The 12348-nt window shown below is 44.6% G+C and overlaps 1 protein-coding gene across 1 annotated transcript in view; it reads right to left on the bottom strand.

Annotated features, from left to right (window-relative positions):
* Positions 1-216: 216 nt before the first annotated feature.
* The window catches only part of Hs3st3b1 (heparan sulfate-glucosamine 3-sulfotransferase 3B1), a 38659-nt gene continuing 26527 nt past the window's right edge, over positions 217-12348 (bottom strand). The window contains exon 2 of the mRNA XM_076870762.1: positions 217-1349. Within this exon, the coding sequence (XP_076726877.1) occupies positions 707-1349 (643 nt within the window). The 3' untranslated portion in view covers positions 217-706. The remainder of the gene's footprint in view (positions 1350-12348) is intronic.

Here is a 12348-nt window from a genome sequence, read left to right as displayed (position 1 = left end):
CTGGGAAAGAAGGGCTAGCATGTGCATACACTTCAAGGTGGTTAATGGACCAAGGAATGGGGCAGAAGGGGACACAGGGCCAGCCTTCAACATCGAAAGTTAAAGTAAACGGTCCCTGACATTCAGACTGTAAAAGGATGTGATGTCCCTTTACAGCATGGCGATCCCCCCCCCCCCCCCCCCCCCCCCCCCCCCCCGTGCTGAGTGGAGGTGGGGAGGCACCCTAGTGCGGTGCTTTGGAATCCTTGGGAATAAAACCACATCAACGAGGGAAGCCGCTAGGTGAGGTCTGACCTTCAGAATGGAGGCAACTCAGCGCTCCTAGGAGGTACACTGGGCAGGATGAGTCGCAGAAGCTGGACCGTGAAACCCAAGACACCAGGGGACAGCCATTGAAAGGCTGGATACCCGTAACAACAAAAATCTCAAGTTGTGCTTTTCTTCTTTTTAAATATAATGGGGAGAGGTGGGGGAGGGAAAAGAAAATGGAAGCACCATCAATTGTGAGGACTCGAACAAAATCTCAAGAGTTAAACACTTTGGAATGTTAACAGATCATGAAGCTAACTCTCTAAAAAGAGTGTGGCTAGGCAGCTTAGTGAATTAATTGCTTATGAATTAAAAATAAATTATTATAAAATAGATTTCTGTACATTTTACATACATATAATCTCTCTCTCTCTCTCTCAATATATAAGCCACATGGTTAAATGACACCGCCCGGGTCCGTTCCATCCCAGCCGAAGTCGTGCCCGGTCATCTGGTAGAACTTCAGGTTGAAGGGCCGGTAGAATTCGCGCAGCCTCTGCACCACCTCCGGGGCGATCTCGGGGTGGGTCCTGCCCTTGGTCTTGCCCAGGCAGTGGGGTTTGCTGCTGCCCTCGGCCTTCTTCAGGCAGGGGAAGCCCTTGGTCTTGTTGAAGTAGAAGTGCTTGTCGGTGATGATGCGCTTGAGGCCCAGGAAGTCCTGCACGCGGCCCAGCTCGCCGGCCGGGTCGCTGATGAGCCGCTCGCCGCTCACGAAGAGCATCTGGCCGATGGGGAAGTGGCGCAGCCAGTGCTCCAGGTGCTTGGCGTAGATGCCGATCTGGATGGCGCTCCACGACGTGTCGATGAGGCCCGTGCTCCTGTTTTTGAACGTCAAGCTCTCGAAGGTGGGGATGTCGGGCCGCTTGGAGAGCGTCTGCGTGTAGTCCGAGATGGCCCGGGTCACCGGGTCGCGCACCACCACGATGAGCTTGGTGTCCTTGGACATGGCCGAGATGCGCGCGGGCGCCTCCCGCGTGACAAAGTAGCTGGGCGTCTTCTCCATGGTGATCTGCCCGTCCAGGGTCCTGGGCATCAGGTCCCTGTGGAAAGCAAACAGAGCAATCTAGGGTCAGAAGGTGGCGCACACCTCTTGAGCCCCACTTCTCAAGATCATCGCTTCCAATCCTGGCCTGATGGCAGAGACATAAAAATGCAAACTGCAAGCAACATTTAGAGCTAAAGGTCCATCAATGCCCCGTGGGAAGTTTGGAAGCCACATACTATCTGCCTGAAATGGGAAGACATTCTCATGCAAGGTATGTTTTACTCTAAGATCCCTCTAAGGGTGTCACCTGTTCCTTATTTTTCAGGGTCCCCAGGTTTCAGATTGCCCCCAAAGAGTTGATGTCAAAACAAACAAAAAAAAAAATGTCTTTGGCCTCTGGATGTGCCTTTCCTAAAAAGTAGCGCCTGCGTCTCAGAAATTTCCTTACCCTTGAGTTCCCAACAAAACACTTTCACCAAGCCCAGGCAAATGTTCCATTGGTTTTTATTTAGAAAGCAAAGGTCCCTGGATCAGGCCTGGTTGTACCCATGGCCTGGGGGACAAATACCTTTGCTTCAAAAAACAGCAAAGCAAAAACAGCAACAAAAAATCAGGTGAAATCAGGAAAGTATAAGCTGATACAAATACCTATGAGAAAATCCCCTAGGCACAATTCTAGAAACTTCCAAAAACACTTTAAGAAAAAAAAAAAAAAAAAAAAAAAAAGAAACTTGGAAGAGATCTATCACAGCAAACTCAAGCAGGAAACAATACTGATACAACCTGTAAAGGAACAGTTCAGAGATATAGGCCATGGGATTTGGCCCATAAAGCAGTTTTGTGGCATCGAGTCACAATTACACTGATTGCACAAATCACTGGTGTCAGGCCCCGGTTATAAGACAGCAAGTCAAAAGATACATGAATATAGCTGATCTTATAAAATAATGGTTTGCAACATTTTTGTTGTTACAGAAATGCTGTTATGTGACTATGCAATGGTTTCTGTGAACCACGGATAGACTCAAGTCCTGAATGTAGAATTTAGGAGTCTGTGGATGCTGCTATTCTTTTTGTAGAACATTTTCAAGTAAATCTGGAAGAAGACGCTCAAAGTGAACAAGGATATGGTGGGAGAATTGGAGAAAGGAACCAGGAAACCCTGGGATGGGGAGAAGAATGACACATATCCTATGTCATAAGTTTCTGCTACACCTCAGAAGGTGGGATACATATGTGTGCATATGCCAGCGTGTGTCTATCAAAAGACAGATTCTTACCCACAGGAGAATAGAGAGAAAGAAAGAACAACACTGGGTGAGATGTTCTCCTCTGACAAGAGACATCCAGATGTGTGCCTTCAAAAGCTCCATGAAGGTGGGGGCTGTATGCACACCTGGTCCCATCCTCTGTTATTTCCCTACCATCTAACATGGTTCTTAGAATGACAGCAGGTGTCTACTAAATATATGCTGAAAAAATGTACAGTTAAGTGATCTGGCGTATTGGAAAGTCCCATCTGGAAATATAAATGATTAAGAGTACGTCAGGGCTGGAGTTGTGGCTCAGTGGTAGAGCGCCTGCATCACATAAAAACAAATAAATAAAGGTTAAATTCTTAAAAAGAAAAAAAAAAGAGTACATTCTTATAAATGGGCTGGGGTTTGAATCCCTCCACCACTTATTAGCTGTGTGATCAGGAGACAAGTTACTTAATCTCTCTAAGCACTGGTATCCTATTATGCAAAACGGGAATAATTCTGTCTACCTCAACCAGTTGAGGATTGCCAAGCTGGAGTGGTTTAGCTTTACAGTTAAAGAATGTGGGCTTGGAAGTCAGACTGTCCAGGTTAAAATCTTGGCTCTGCCATTTAAAGCTGTGTAACCTTGAATGATTAAACTTTTCTGGGCCTCTTTTCCTCACTGGTGAACATGGAGATAACAACACCTATTGCATGGAGTTTAATAAAATTTAAATAATAATATGCTTAAAATATATCTGACATACATTACCATGTCTGGTATCTGCTTGGTAAATAACAGATGCCAGTACTGTTATTATCATTAAGTTGCTCAATACCCTGTTTATGGATGTGGTAGAGCCAAAATTAAACATCAATGTGTGTGTGCCAATGTGTCCCATATAAAAAATAAGTGTACCCCAAAAAATTAAGTGCAGTAATTAACTGGGTATTAAATATTGGTCACAAGCTGGGCACGGTGGTGCACACCTGCAATCCCAGTGACTCAGGATGGCTGAGGCAGGAGGATTGTGAGTTCAAAGCCAGCCTCAGCAACTTAGCAAGTAGCAAAGTAACTCAGCGAGACCCTATCTCTAAATAAAATATTAAAAATGAATGGAGATGTGGCTCAGTGTTAAGAGCCCCTGGGTTCAATCCCTGGTACTAAATAAATAAATAAATAAATAAAAAGTAAAAAAATATATATATATATATTTTTTTTTGGTCAAACTAAAATCACCTTTTAGCTATGGGACAGAAACTTCTGATTGATTCTCACATCTGGACCCTGGAGTGGAAAAAGAAAAAAGAACCCACCCAATTTCCACATCATTTTTACCAAATATTTATTTCTCGGTAGAACATTCTAAACTTCTAGCTTTAAGCCATCCTAACCCACTGAGACTATAGTTTGAGCACATTTTATAAAAATAATGATATAAATGGTTTATCACATGAGCCAGAAAGGGCACTTCCCTGGAGAGGGTGAGTTCCTTCTTCCAGAACACTGCTAAGAGAGAGTTCAGAAGAAGAGCACTTTGTCCTTAAGGGAGACTGTCGCCGCTGCTCTGTGGCCATGTCTGGTGGATATTAAAGCTGGATTGACCCACTTTGCCTATTAGCCACTTAGATTAATGAAGCAGTGTCATCAGGCTAATGTGATCAAGGATTAAAGAGTCCCTTCTCTCAACTTCTTTTGCATGTGTCTATAAAGCAGGTCAATCCAGATAAAGGCCAGGTTTCTTCCCTATGCTAAGCCGTCTTCAATTGGAGGGTCTATGAGAGGTTAATATTCAGAATTAAAATGTTATCCCCTTGCTTTGAAAGAAATCCAACCCCCCAAATTCCCCAGGGCGATTGTGGAAGGGCAGATCTGTCTGACCTTATGGATTCTGCGGTCTGGCCTCCAGTTGCAGCTCTTGGTACCACCATTTACTGAGGCCTGTGATCCTTGGATGGGTCACTTATCCGGTTCATACCACAGTTTTCTCATCTGGACAATGAGACCAAGGATGGCTTCCCTCTTCTAGGGTTTTGGAGAGGACTAGAGAAGTTAACCTCGGTACCCAGCCTGGTAGATTGACAGTGCTAGGAAACTGTGGTCAACTTATTCCACTAACAGCATTCTGGCAAGGCTGTAAGGAAGCAAGAACTGCCCAGAGGGGACCAGTCCCTCATTGGTTCTGCCCCCACAGAGGAGCCAACAGGGAGGTTTGGTTCCCCAGAGAAGCCAGACACAGGAATACTAGAACCTGTTCTCAGCCTGCCTTGAGTCCACGATCATCTCTGAACCTCTCTGCCTGCATTGCCTTAACATTCCTACTGAAGGATCTGGTGTAACCAAACAAAATGGCACAACTTTGGTGAACAAGAGACCAGTATAGGACTAGTAAAAAGGAAATAGGAGATTAGCCCATAAACAAGACTCCCCGAGCTGTGGGCAGAACTACTGGGCTAGCTTGCCGGCTGGACCCCAGACTATTCGGGAGTATCACCTCTAGAGGACCCCTCCCTCCACAGTGGTCTGGAATGTGTCTACATGTGTCAGAAAATACTCAGGCAGCTTCAGGACATGGGGGCTCTGGGGCTGCTCTCCCCTCAGTGTGCCTGGAGACCGACAAGCAGCAGTTGAGAAATAAGATACACAACTGGTTTCTCCATCACCAAATGACTCCTGTGCCCTCTCCACAGGCTTTCAAGGGCTCATCTGTAGTGGGCATTGGGATCAGATGGAGCCCAACATCTCCCCAGCACATACCTAGGGATCCTTCTGTTAAAGAAAAAAATAATTACTTGATGGCACTACTTATTCAGGTCCATCATGATAAGAATAAAAACCACAGCAACAGACCCCAGCAATGGGGTCCTACAGTGGAACCTGGTTGTGCAGGGAGAGAAATGGGGCTCAATTTCAAATGCAGCATGGGCACTGGGTAGGAATGCAGGATCAAGGAGTGGGGTTGGGGATCAGTATACTGCAAATAACTAGGGGGAAACATCCAGGGTAAGGAGACAGGCCAGGGTAATCAGACACCACCTGGGGGACAGTGGAGGATAAAGAGTCAATCAGATATCGAGGGTGATCAGATGGGGTGAGCGGGGGAGAGCGTTCTCGATAAAGGAATTTAGCAGGGTTCTTTGCTAAAACTGGATTTTACAAGATAATGCACAGATGGGCCTAGAAGAAGGTTCAGTAGACTGATGAAAGTTTGGTCAAGGAGAGAATCTATGACACACCAAGTCGGGAACAAGGCATGACCTGAGAAGCCCCTGGTACAGAACCTTCAAGAAGTTATAAGCAGTTACCTATTTTCCGCTTGAACTGCTCTTCTCTCCCCATCCCCCACCCCGCAGCCACCAGCAAACCCCAGAGCAAAGTCCTTTCCATTGCTTCCTGAGCCCACTGTCTCCTCTTCCCCTTCTCTGGTCATACTTCCTTGTCCTCGTGCTTAGTGACCTCACCAAGTTCAACGGTGGCTCAGAGGGGAAAGGATGAGGATGTGGCTGACAAAGGAGATGTGGTGAAGGATGTGGCGAAGGCTCCCAGGCAAGCCTGCTTCTGCCCATCCCACAACCCCAGCAGCTGCTCCAGCCCCAGGCTGGACTGTGGGAAGAGCACACCATGAAGGTTAATTGAGCTGCTCATTTTTAAAAAGCTAGTTTCTCAAATGAATAGTCACAGCTAATAATTATAGAGTACTCTGGAGCTTGCAAAGAGACTTTCACATGCATTATCTGATTTAATCCTTTGCCAAAAAAACCTTTGAGGTACGTACTAATCCCCAATTGGCTAATGAGGGAACTAAGGCGAGAGCATAGTTAGTGGGTGACTGTTTTGGAGCCTACAAGTCAAAGAGCTGGGATTTAGAGTCAGCTCTCCAATGCAGCTCCATCCATCCATCAGGACAGTCTCCCTCTCAGCCCTCTTTATTTTCTTCCCAGTATGACCAAGAGCACGTAGACCTACACACCTATTCTTTCTTTAAATAGACACCAGTATCTTTTTTTTTTTTCTCTGATTCATAGATTAGGATCTTAATAGTAGCTATTTCAGTGCTAACCAGATCACTGCTGATCTCAATTGTTCAAATATGAATCATATTTCAAAACAATAAACCTCTTGGTTTCACATAGTCCCACTGTTAACTGCCTTTTATGGGGCCCGGATAATTACCTCTTTGCCACAGAGGGGTAAGAAGGGATGCCTCTTTGCAAGGACAGAAACCTGTCACATACCACTGGCTCATGGGGAACGACAGCATCTCCAGTCCAAGACTAAGGAGGACACATTGCTCACAGACCATGAGAAGAGTCCCCTAGGACAGCCTAGGAGACACTATGCAGATGCGTGCCCACCACTGAATGCAGGGAGGCAGAAAGCAGAAAAGATGCCCTTCTTCCATTAAACCTAAAGGGTGAGGCAGACCATCAAGGCCTAGAAAAAATAAGCACAGTGAACTTCCAGGAAAAACCTACGGCAGGATCCTCAGCCAGGTGAGTCTGGAGGAAGCCCTTCAGGCTTTCAACTGGTTTGATGATGCTTATAAGAAAGCCATGTGCACAGTCTAGGACAGAAGGTCTCAACTCTGGTTGCGTATTAAAACCACCTAAGGTGCTTTCAACAAGTAGAGGCCTGGGCCCCACCCCAGGCACAATGAATCAGGCCCTCAGTGAGTGGGGCCCAACACCAGAGTCTTTTATGATTCTAATGTGCAGCCAGAACTAGAAACCATTAGTCTGCGGGGCCGGGAATCTGCTGGTTGGCCATTTATTCCACTGATATTTGTACCCATGTCAGTGGAGACACTGTGTGGGTCACAGAGGGCATTATGGAGGCCAAACTGTGAACACAACTAAAACTTGGTTAGTTAATACAGGAATTATTTTTTGAGTCAAAGGCCCAGAACTAAAGCTGGAGAAGGATCACACTCTCATCTAATAGTAGATCACAAAGAAATGAGAGCATAAGCCCTATGGTCTACAAACGGCAGACACAAGAACACACAATCAGGTTTAACACAAAGAGAATAAAAGGATGTTTCTTGCCTCTAAAACACACATACAGATGCACAAGCACACAAGCTTATCTCAGTTGGTTATCAAGCACAATCAGGGTACCAGAAAAACAAAATGATTGGGTGCACAGGGGTGCACATCTATAATCCCAGCGATTTGGGAGGCCGAGGCAGGAGGATCATACATTCAAGGCCAGCACCGGCAACTTAGCAAGCGTCTAGAGATAAAATAAAAAGGGTGGGGATGTAGCTCCATGGCAAAGTGTCCCTGAGTTTAAGCCCTAGTCCTGCCAAAAAGAAAAAAAAAAAAAAAAAAAAAGACAAAGGACCTAGAAGCAGGATATAAGCCCATGTCTACTCACGCGACAAAGAAATCCTAATAGTTGCATCTTACCCTTTCATCACCAAAAGTTAGACCACATCATCCGAAGCAGAACAAAGAAAAACAGGTGAAGAGTCATGCTAGTTTAGATTATCTCATTTATGCCTTTGTCAAAGCTTGTGGATTAAAATTAAATTAAATTCTCTTAAAAAAAAAAAAAATTCCAGGGGCTGGGGTTGTAGTTCAGTGGCAGAGTGCTTGCCTAGCCATGCAAGGCACTGGGTTCGATCCTCAGCACCACATAAGAATAAATGAAAGAAAGATATTGTGAACATTTACAAATTAAAACAATTTTTTAAAAAAATCCCTTAAGGGCTGGGGCGGGGGGTGTAACTCAGTGGTACAGTGCTTGCCTGCCTAGTTCATATAAGGCTCTGAGTTCAATCCCCAACACCCAGAAAGGGGAAGAAAAAGAAAAAATATATATCATGATTGGATTGGGGTGTGGCTCAGTGGTAGAGAGCTTGCCTAGCACATGTGAGGCACTGGGTTCCATCCTCAGCACCGCATATAAACAAATAAATAAATAAAGTTATGTCCATCTACAACTAAAAAATATTTTTAAAAAATTATGAAACTAAGATTTAATGCAAAAAAAATGGTTATAATCTTGAGGCAGGGAGGGTAAGGAGACTGGTCTAATCATATTTGAGGATTAAAATTCCAGCCTCCAGTTAGAGAGAAACTGGTCTGGGCCCTCTCTCTCAGGACTGGAGAAATCAGCCCAGAAGCTAGGTCTGTTTTCCTGGGAATGCTTGTCTAAGGCTTTCAGAAACACAGAGTTCCCCAGGTCTTGGTGGGGCTCCTCCATGCTGCAGCTAAAAGCAGATTATTAAAAACAAACCTTAAGCCTTAAGGAAGAGGGGAATAAGAATGAATCAGAGAAGTTCTAAAGAGTCCTCTGATTCTGATATTTTCTAGTTCCAAATGCTGCCCTGATTTTCTTTCTTTGCTTCTTCCTTTCCTTGGGTGACACCCCCACTCCTAGAGTCCAGCAATTGAACTTATTGTTTGAACTGGTCAATTACACAACAATAAAAGGGGAGATTATTGAAATGGGCGTAACCCAACTCACTACAGTCAAACAGATGCCCAGACATTTACGAAAAACAGATGATGTAAGTTAATGAACTTCAGGGGGAAGAAGATGCACACCCACTTTGAAATGGGGTTGGTCCAGTCTTCCAATCCAAGTGAGAGGAATTGGGAAAGGAAAGGGGACTGTTCAGCCCCCTCCTTTTGGCTCTTCCATTGGGAGATATGATCCTATATGATTCCTAGTTTTTCTAGTGTTTCGAACCTGAAGAGGGGCTGTATTTTATTGAATGCTTTTTCAGCATCTATTGAGATAACAGATAATTCTTGGAAACCCATATGTAGCAAATGAAATTTAAAAAATTAGGAGAAAGATTTCCCTACTTAGTTGCAGAAATATCCCATAATTTTGGAATTGCAACAAAGGTCCCCCCCCCTTCTTTTTAAAACTTAACATTTTAACTTACATATAGTAAAAGTTATTCTTGGTGTCTAAGAATTTTGACAAATGCACATAATTATGTGACAATCACTGCAATATACAACAGTTCAACCAGACCCTAAAATCCCCTTGTGCTTCCCCTTCCAACAAAAATCTAACTAATAAAGGGCTGAGGCTATTGAAATCCTTGTTTTGATACTATTCTGGGGAAAATATTATTGAAATGAGAAAATGGTCAACAGGGACTTAAAAATTTTGATATAACAGATATATTTACTGTTGATTTTTTTAAGAGATTATTTTTTGTGAGGATCTCAGCTTCTTATTGGCATGTCCCCTTGACCACGGTTCCAAATTTCTCGGCCTCAGCTTTTTCATCTGTAAAGTTAGCCTTGCTTGGAGGCTGAAGTGGTTGTACCCATTCAGATAAACTGTTCTGATAAGAATGCCAAGGGCTCAAGCCAAGAAATGATGATATCCCATCAACTTTAGTTTTTCCAAGAAGTCCACACCCAGCCACTGTCAATTCATAAAACCAAAACGTGACTAAGAGAAATTCTCATAAATAGAATTGAGGTTCTAGGAAAGTTGTGTTCCAAGCCCCTTCCTACGAAAAAACCTGGTTCCTAGTATCTGCAGTCCTAAGTCAATCTAGTAAATGAGGGTGCTGCCTTTAAAAAGGTAAAACAAATAGTATCATTTCTGAGTGCCTGATAAACCCACATCAGCAGCCAAATTCAAAAACACTGGGGGTGGGGAGGGGGGTAAATAGGTGGAACAGATAATTAAGGGCCGTGAACTTCTCCTTAGAATACTATAATGATGGACATCTGTCATCACACCTTTGTCCAAACCCAAGGATATACAATACCAACAGTGAACCTGAATGTAAACTGCAGATTCTGGGTCATGATAATGTGCCATGTACATTCACAGGTTGTCACAAACATCCCACTGGGGGTGGGGTGGGGTGGGGTGTTGATGATGGAGAGGTTCTGCCTGGGGTGGGGCTGGAGAGATATATAGATCCCTATACCTTCTGCTCAGTTTTGCCATGAACCTAAAATTGCTTTTAAAAGTAAATTCAATTAACAAGAAGAAGAAAAGAAAACACTGACATCTGGCAAAGTTTCTCTCCCTGACCAAATTCTAATCAGGCCCTTGAATTTTCCAACTAGGTTGCCAGAGACCTTGTGCTGAATTTAAGCTGCCTAGGCCCCTCACCTAGCTTCTTCTCCAAGGCAAGAGGTCTCAGCTACTGCTCTGTCTGTTCCCTGGTGAAAGAAATGCACCCGGTAAGGGAAACTAAAGACCCAGAAACTGATGCAACAGAAGCTGGGGGCTTTATATCAAGCTTAGCATTCTCTGGACCAGTGACCTCCATCTCCCTATCACAGAGAGGCCCATGAAACCCACTCACTTGGTCAACTTGAAAGAACAGAGAAGGCTGCTGTATGGTTGAGATCAATTTGGGGTAAGAGGAAGGGAGGGGACACTGCTTCCCAGAAGCAAGCTTGAAAGCTGTCAGACAAGTCTTAGAGGTGAAAGCCGCTGGCAGGTTTGGGGGAAGGGCCTTTAGTTCTCTAGGCCAAAGTGCTAAAACAGGGCTAAAACCAAGGAGAAGAGAAAGAGTAGGATCCTAGGTCATTACAGTCCTAATCACAGGATCTTCTATATCAATACGCATGTGCTAACATTTATTGTGATCTCTGAAGATCAATCTACCAACCAACACTAAAAGTCTTCACCACCCCAAACTCCCAGTTACCTTTCCGCCTCATGACAATACACATCACAGGGGACCTCAGAAGTCAGAAGGAGGAAATTAAGTCTATTTAAGTCTCCCCTTTTTCTTTTCTTCTCCTACAGAAAGATAAGACACCCAGACAGGGATGAGAAAAGGAGATTTTCCTGGAAACTTAATACAGTTGTGGGGACAATGACAGCAGAGAGGTGTAACCTGAACTGTAAGCCTTAACTCGGGGAGGTTTCTTCTTTAAAGCAGCTTTTCTTCCCAGGGGGCTCAGTTTGGTTGGGGAGGAAGATGCTATCAATCCAGCCTCTCTTTATCTCAGGCCCTGCTTCCTTTCCTTGGAAGCCTCAAAGTCCACCAGCTCCAGCTCCAAGCTTCCCCCTTCAAAGGGCCACATCTCCATAAATAATTATCTCCGTTTGGGAGAGATGTTTGCATATCAAAGCACTCCTTTGGGAGGGTTTAAAATAATTTCAACTGAAACTGTAAATAGTGGTTCTCAATTTTCAGTTCTCAAGCTGCCTGGATCCTGGGAGCTTCCCCGGAAGTGATGTCAAGATTCCTACAAAAAGTTTATGGGCCAATTTTTGCTATCTCCCCACCTCCCCCCCGCCTTTTTTTTTTTTTTTTTTTTTTAAGGTAATGGGTTGGAAAGAGAAACACAACAAAGGATGGACTCCCCAAGCCCTCCTCCTCTTCCAAATCGGCTCTCCTTTGTCCACCCCCAGCTCCCAACCCCCACCGCAAGGATTTGGCCTCCATTGTCCTCCAATTTCAATACTGCTCAGAAAATGAAAAGCCTTTGTATGCCATGAAGGGGGTGGGGCGCAAAAGAGCATCTCGGGGGCCCTGGGTCAGCTCGAGACCCCTTTCATTTGGGCAGAATCCGCGGTTATAAGGCCCTGCTTCACAAAGGCCCCCCGAGTTCCTGTTCCGGGAAGGGGTTGGGGCGGGCTGGGGGGACAGGGGGGGCGGGTTTCAATTAAAAGCTAATAGCCTTTTGTGTAGGAGCCCTCTCGGGTATTGCTGGTGTTTATTGGGCCTCACTGTGGGCCGGGAGGGACAAGTCCTGTGAAATCTGAGGGATCTGTGTCCTATTTCCTGGAAAAAAAAAAAAAAGAACAAGAAACTTAAAAAAAAAAAAATCATTGCAAAGAAAGAAAAAAAAAATGTTCTGGGAAGCAGA

The sequence above is a fragment of the Callospermophilus lateralis genome, chromosome 11 (assembly GCF_048772815.1).
Source record: "Callospermophilus lateralis isolate mCalLat2 chromosome 11, mCalLat2.hap1, whole genome shotgun sequence".
In the NCBI taxonomy this organism is placed as follows: Eukaryota; Metazoa; Chordata; class Mammalia; order Rodentia; family Sciuridae; genus Callospermophilus; species Callospermophilus lateralis.
This window is presented reverse-complemented; position numbering and strand designations above follow the sequence as displayed.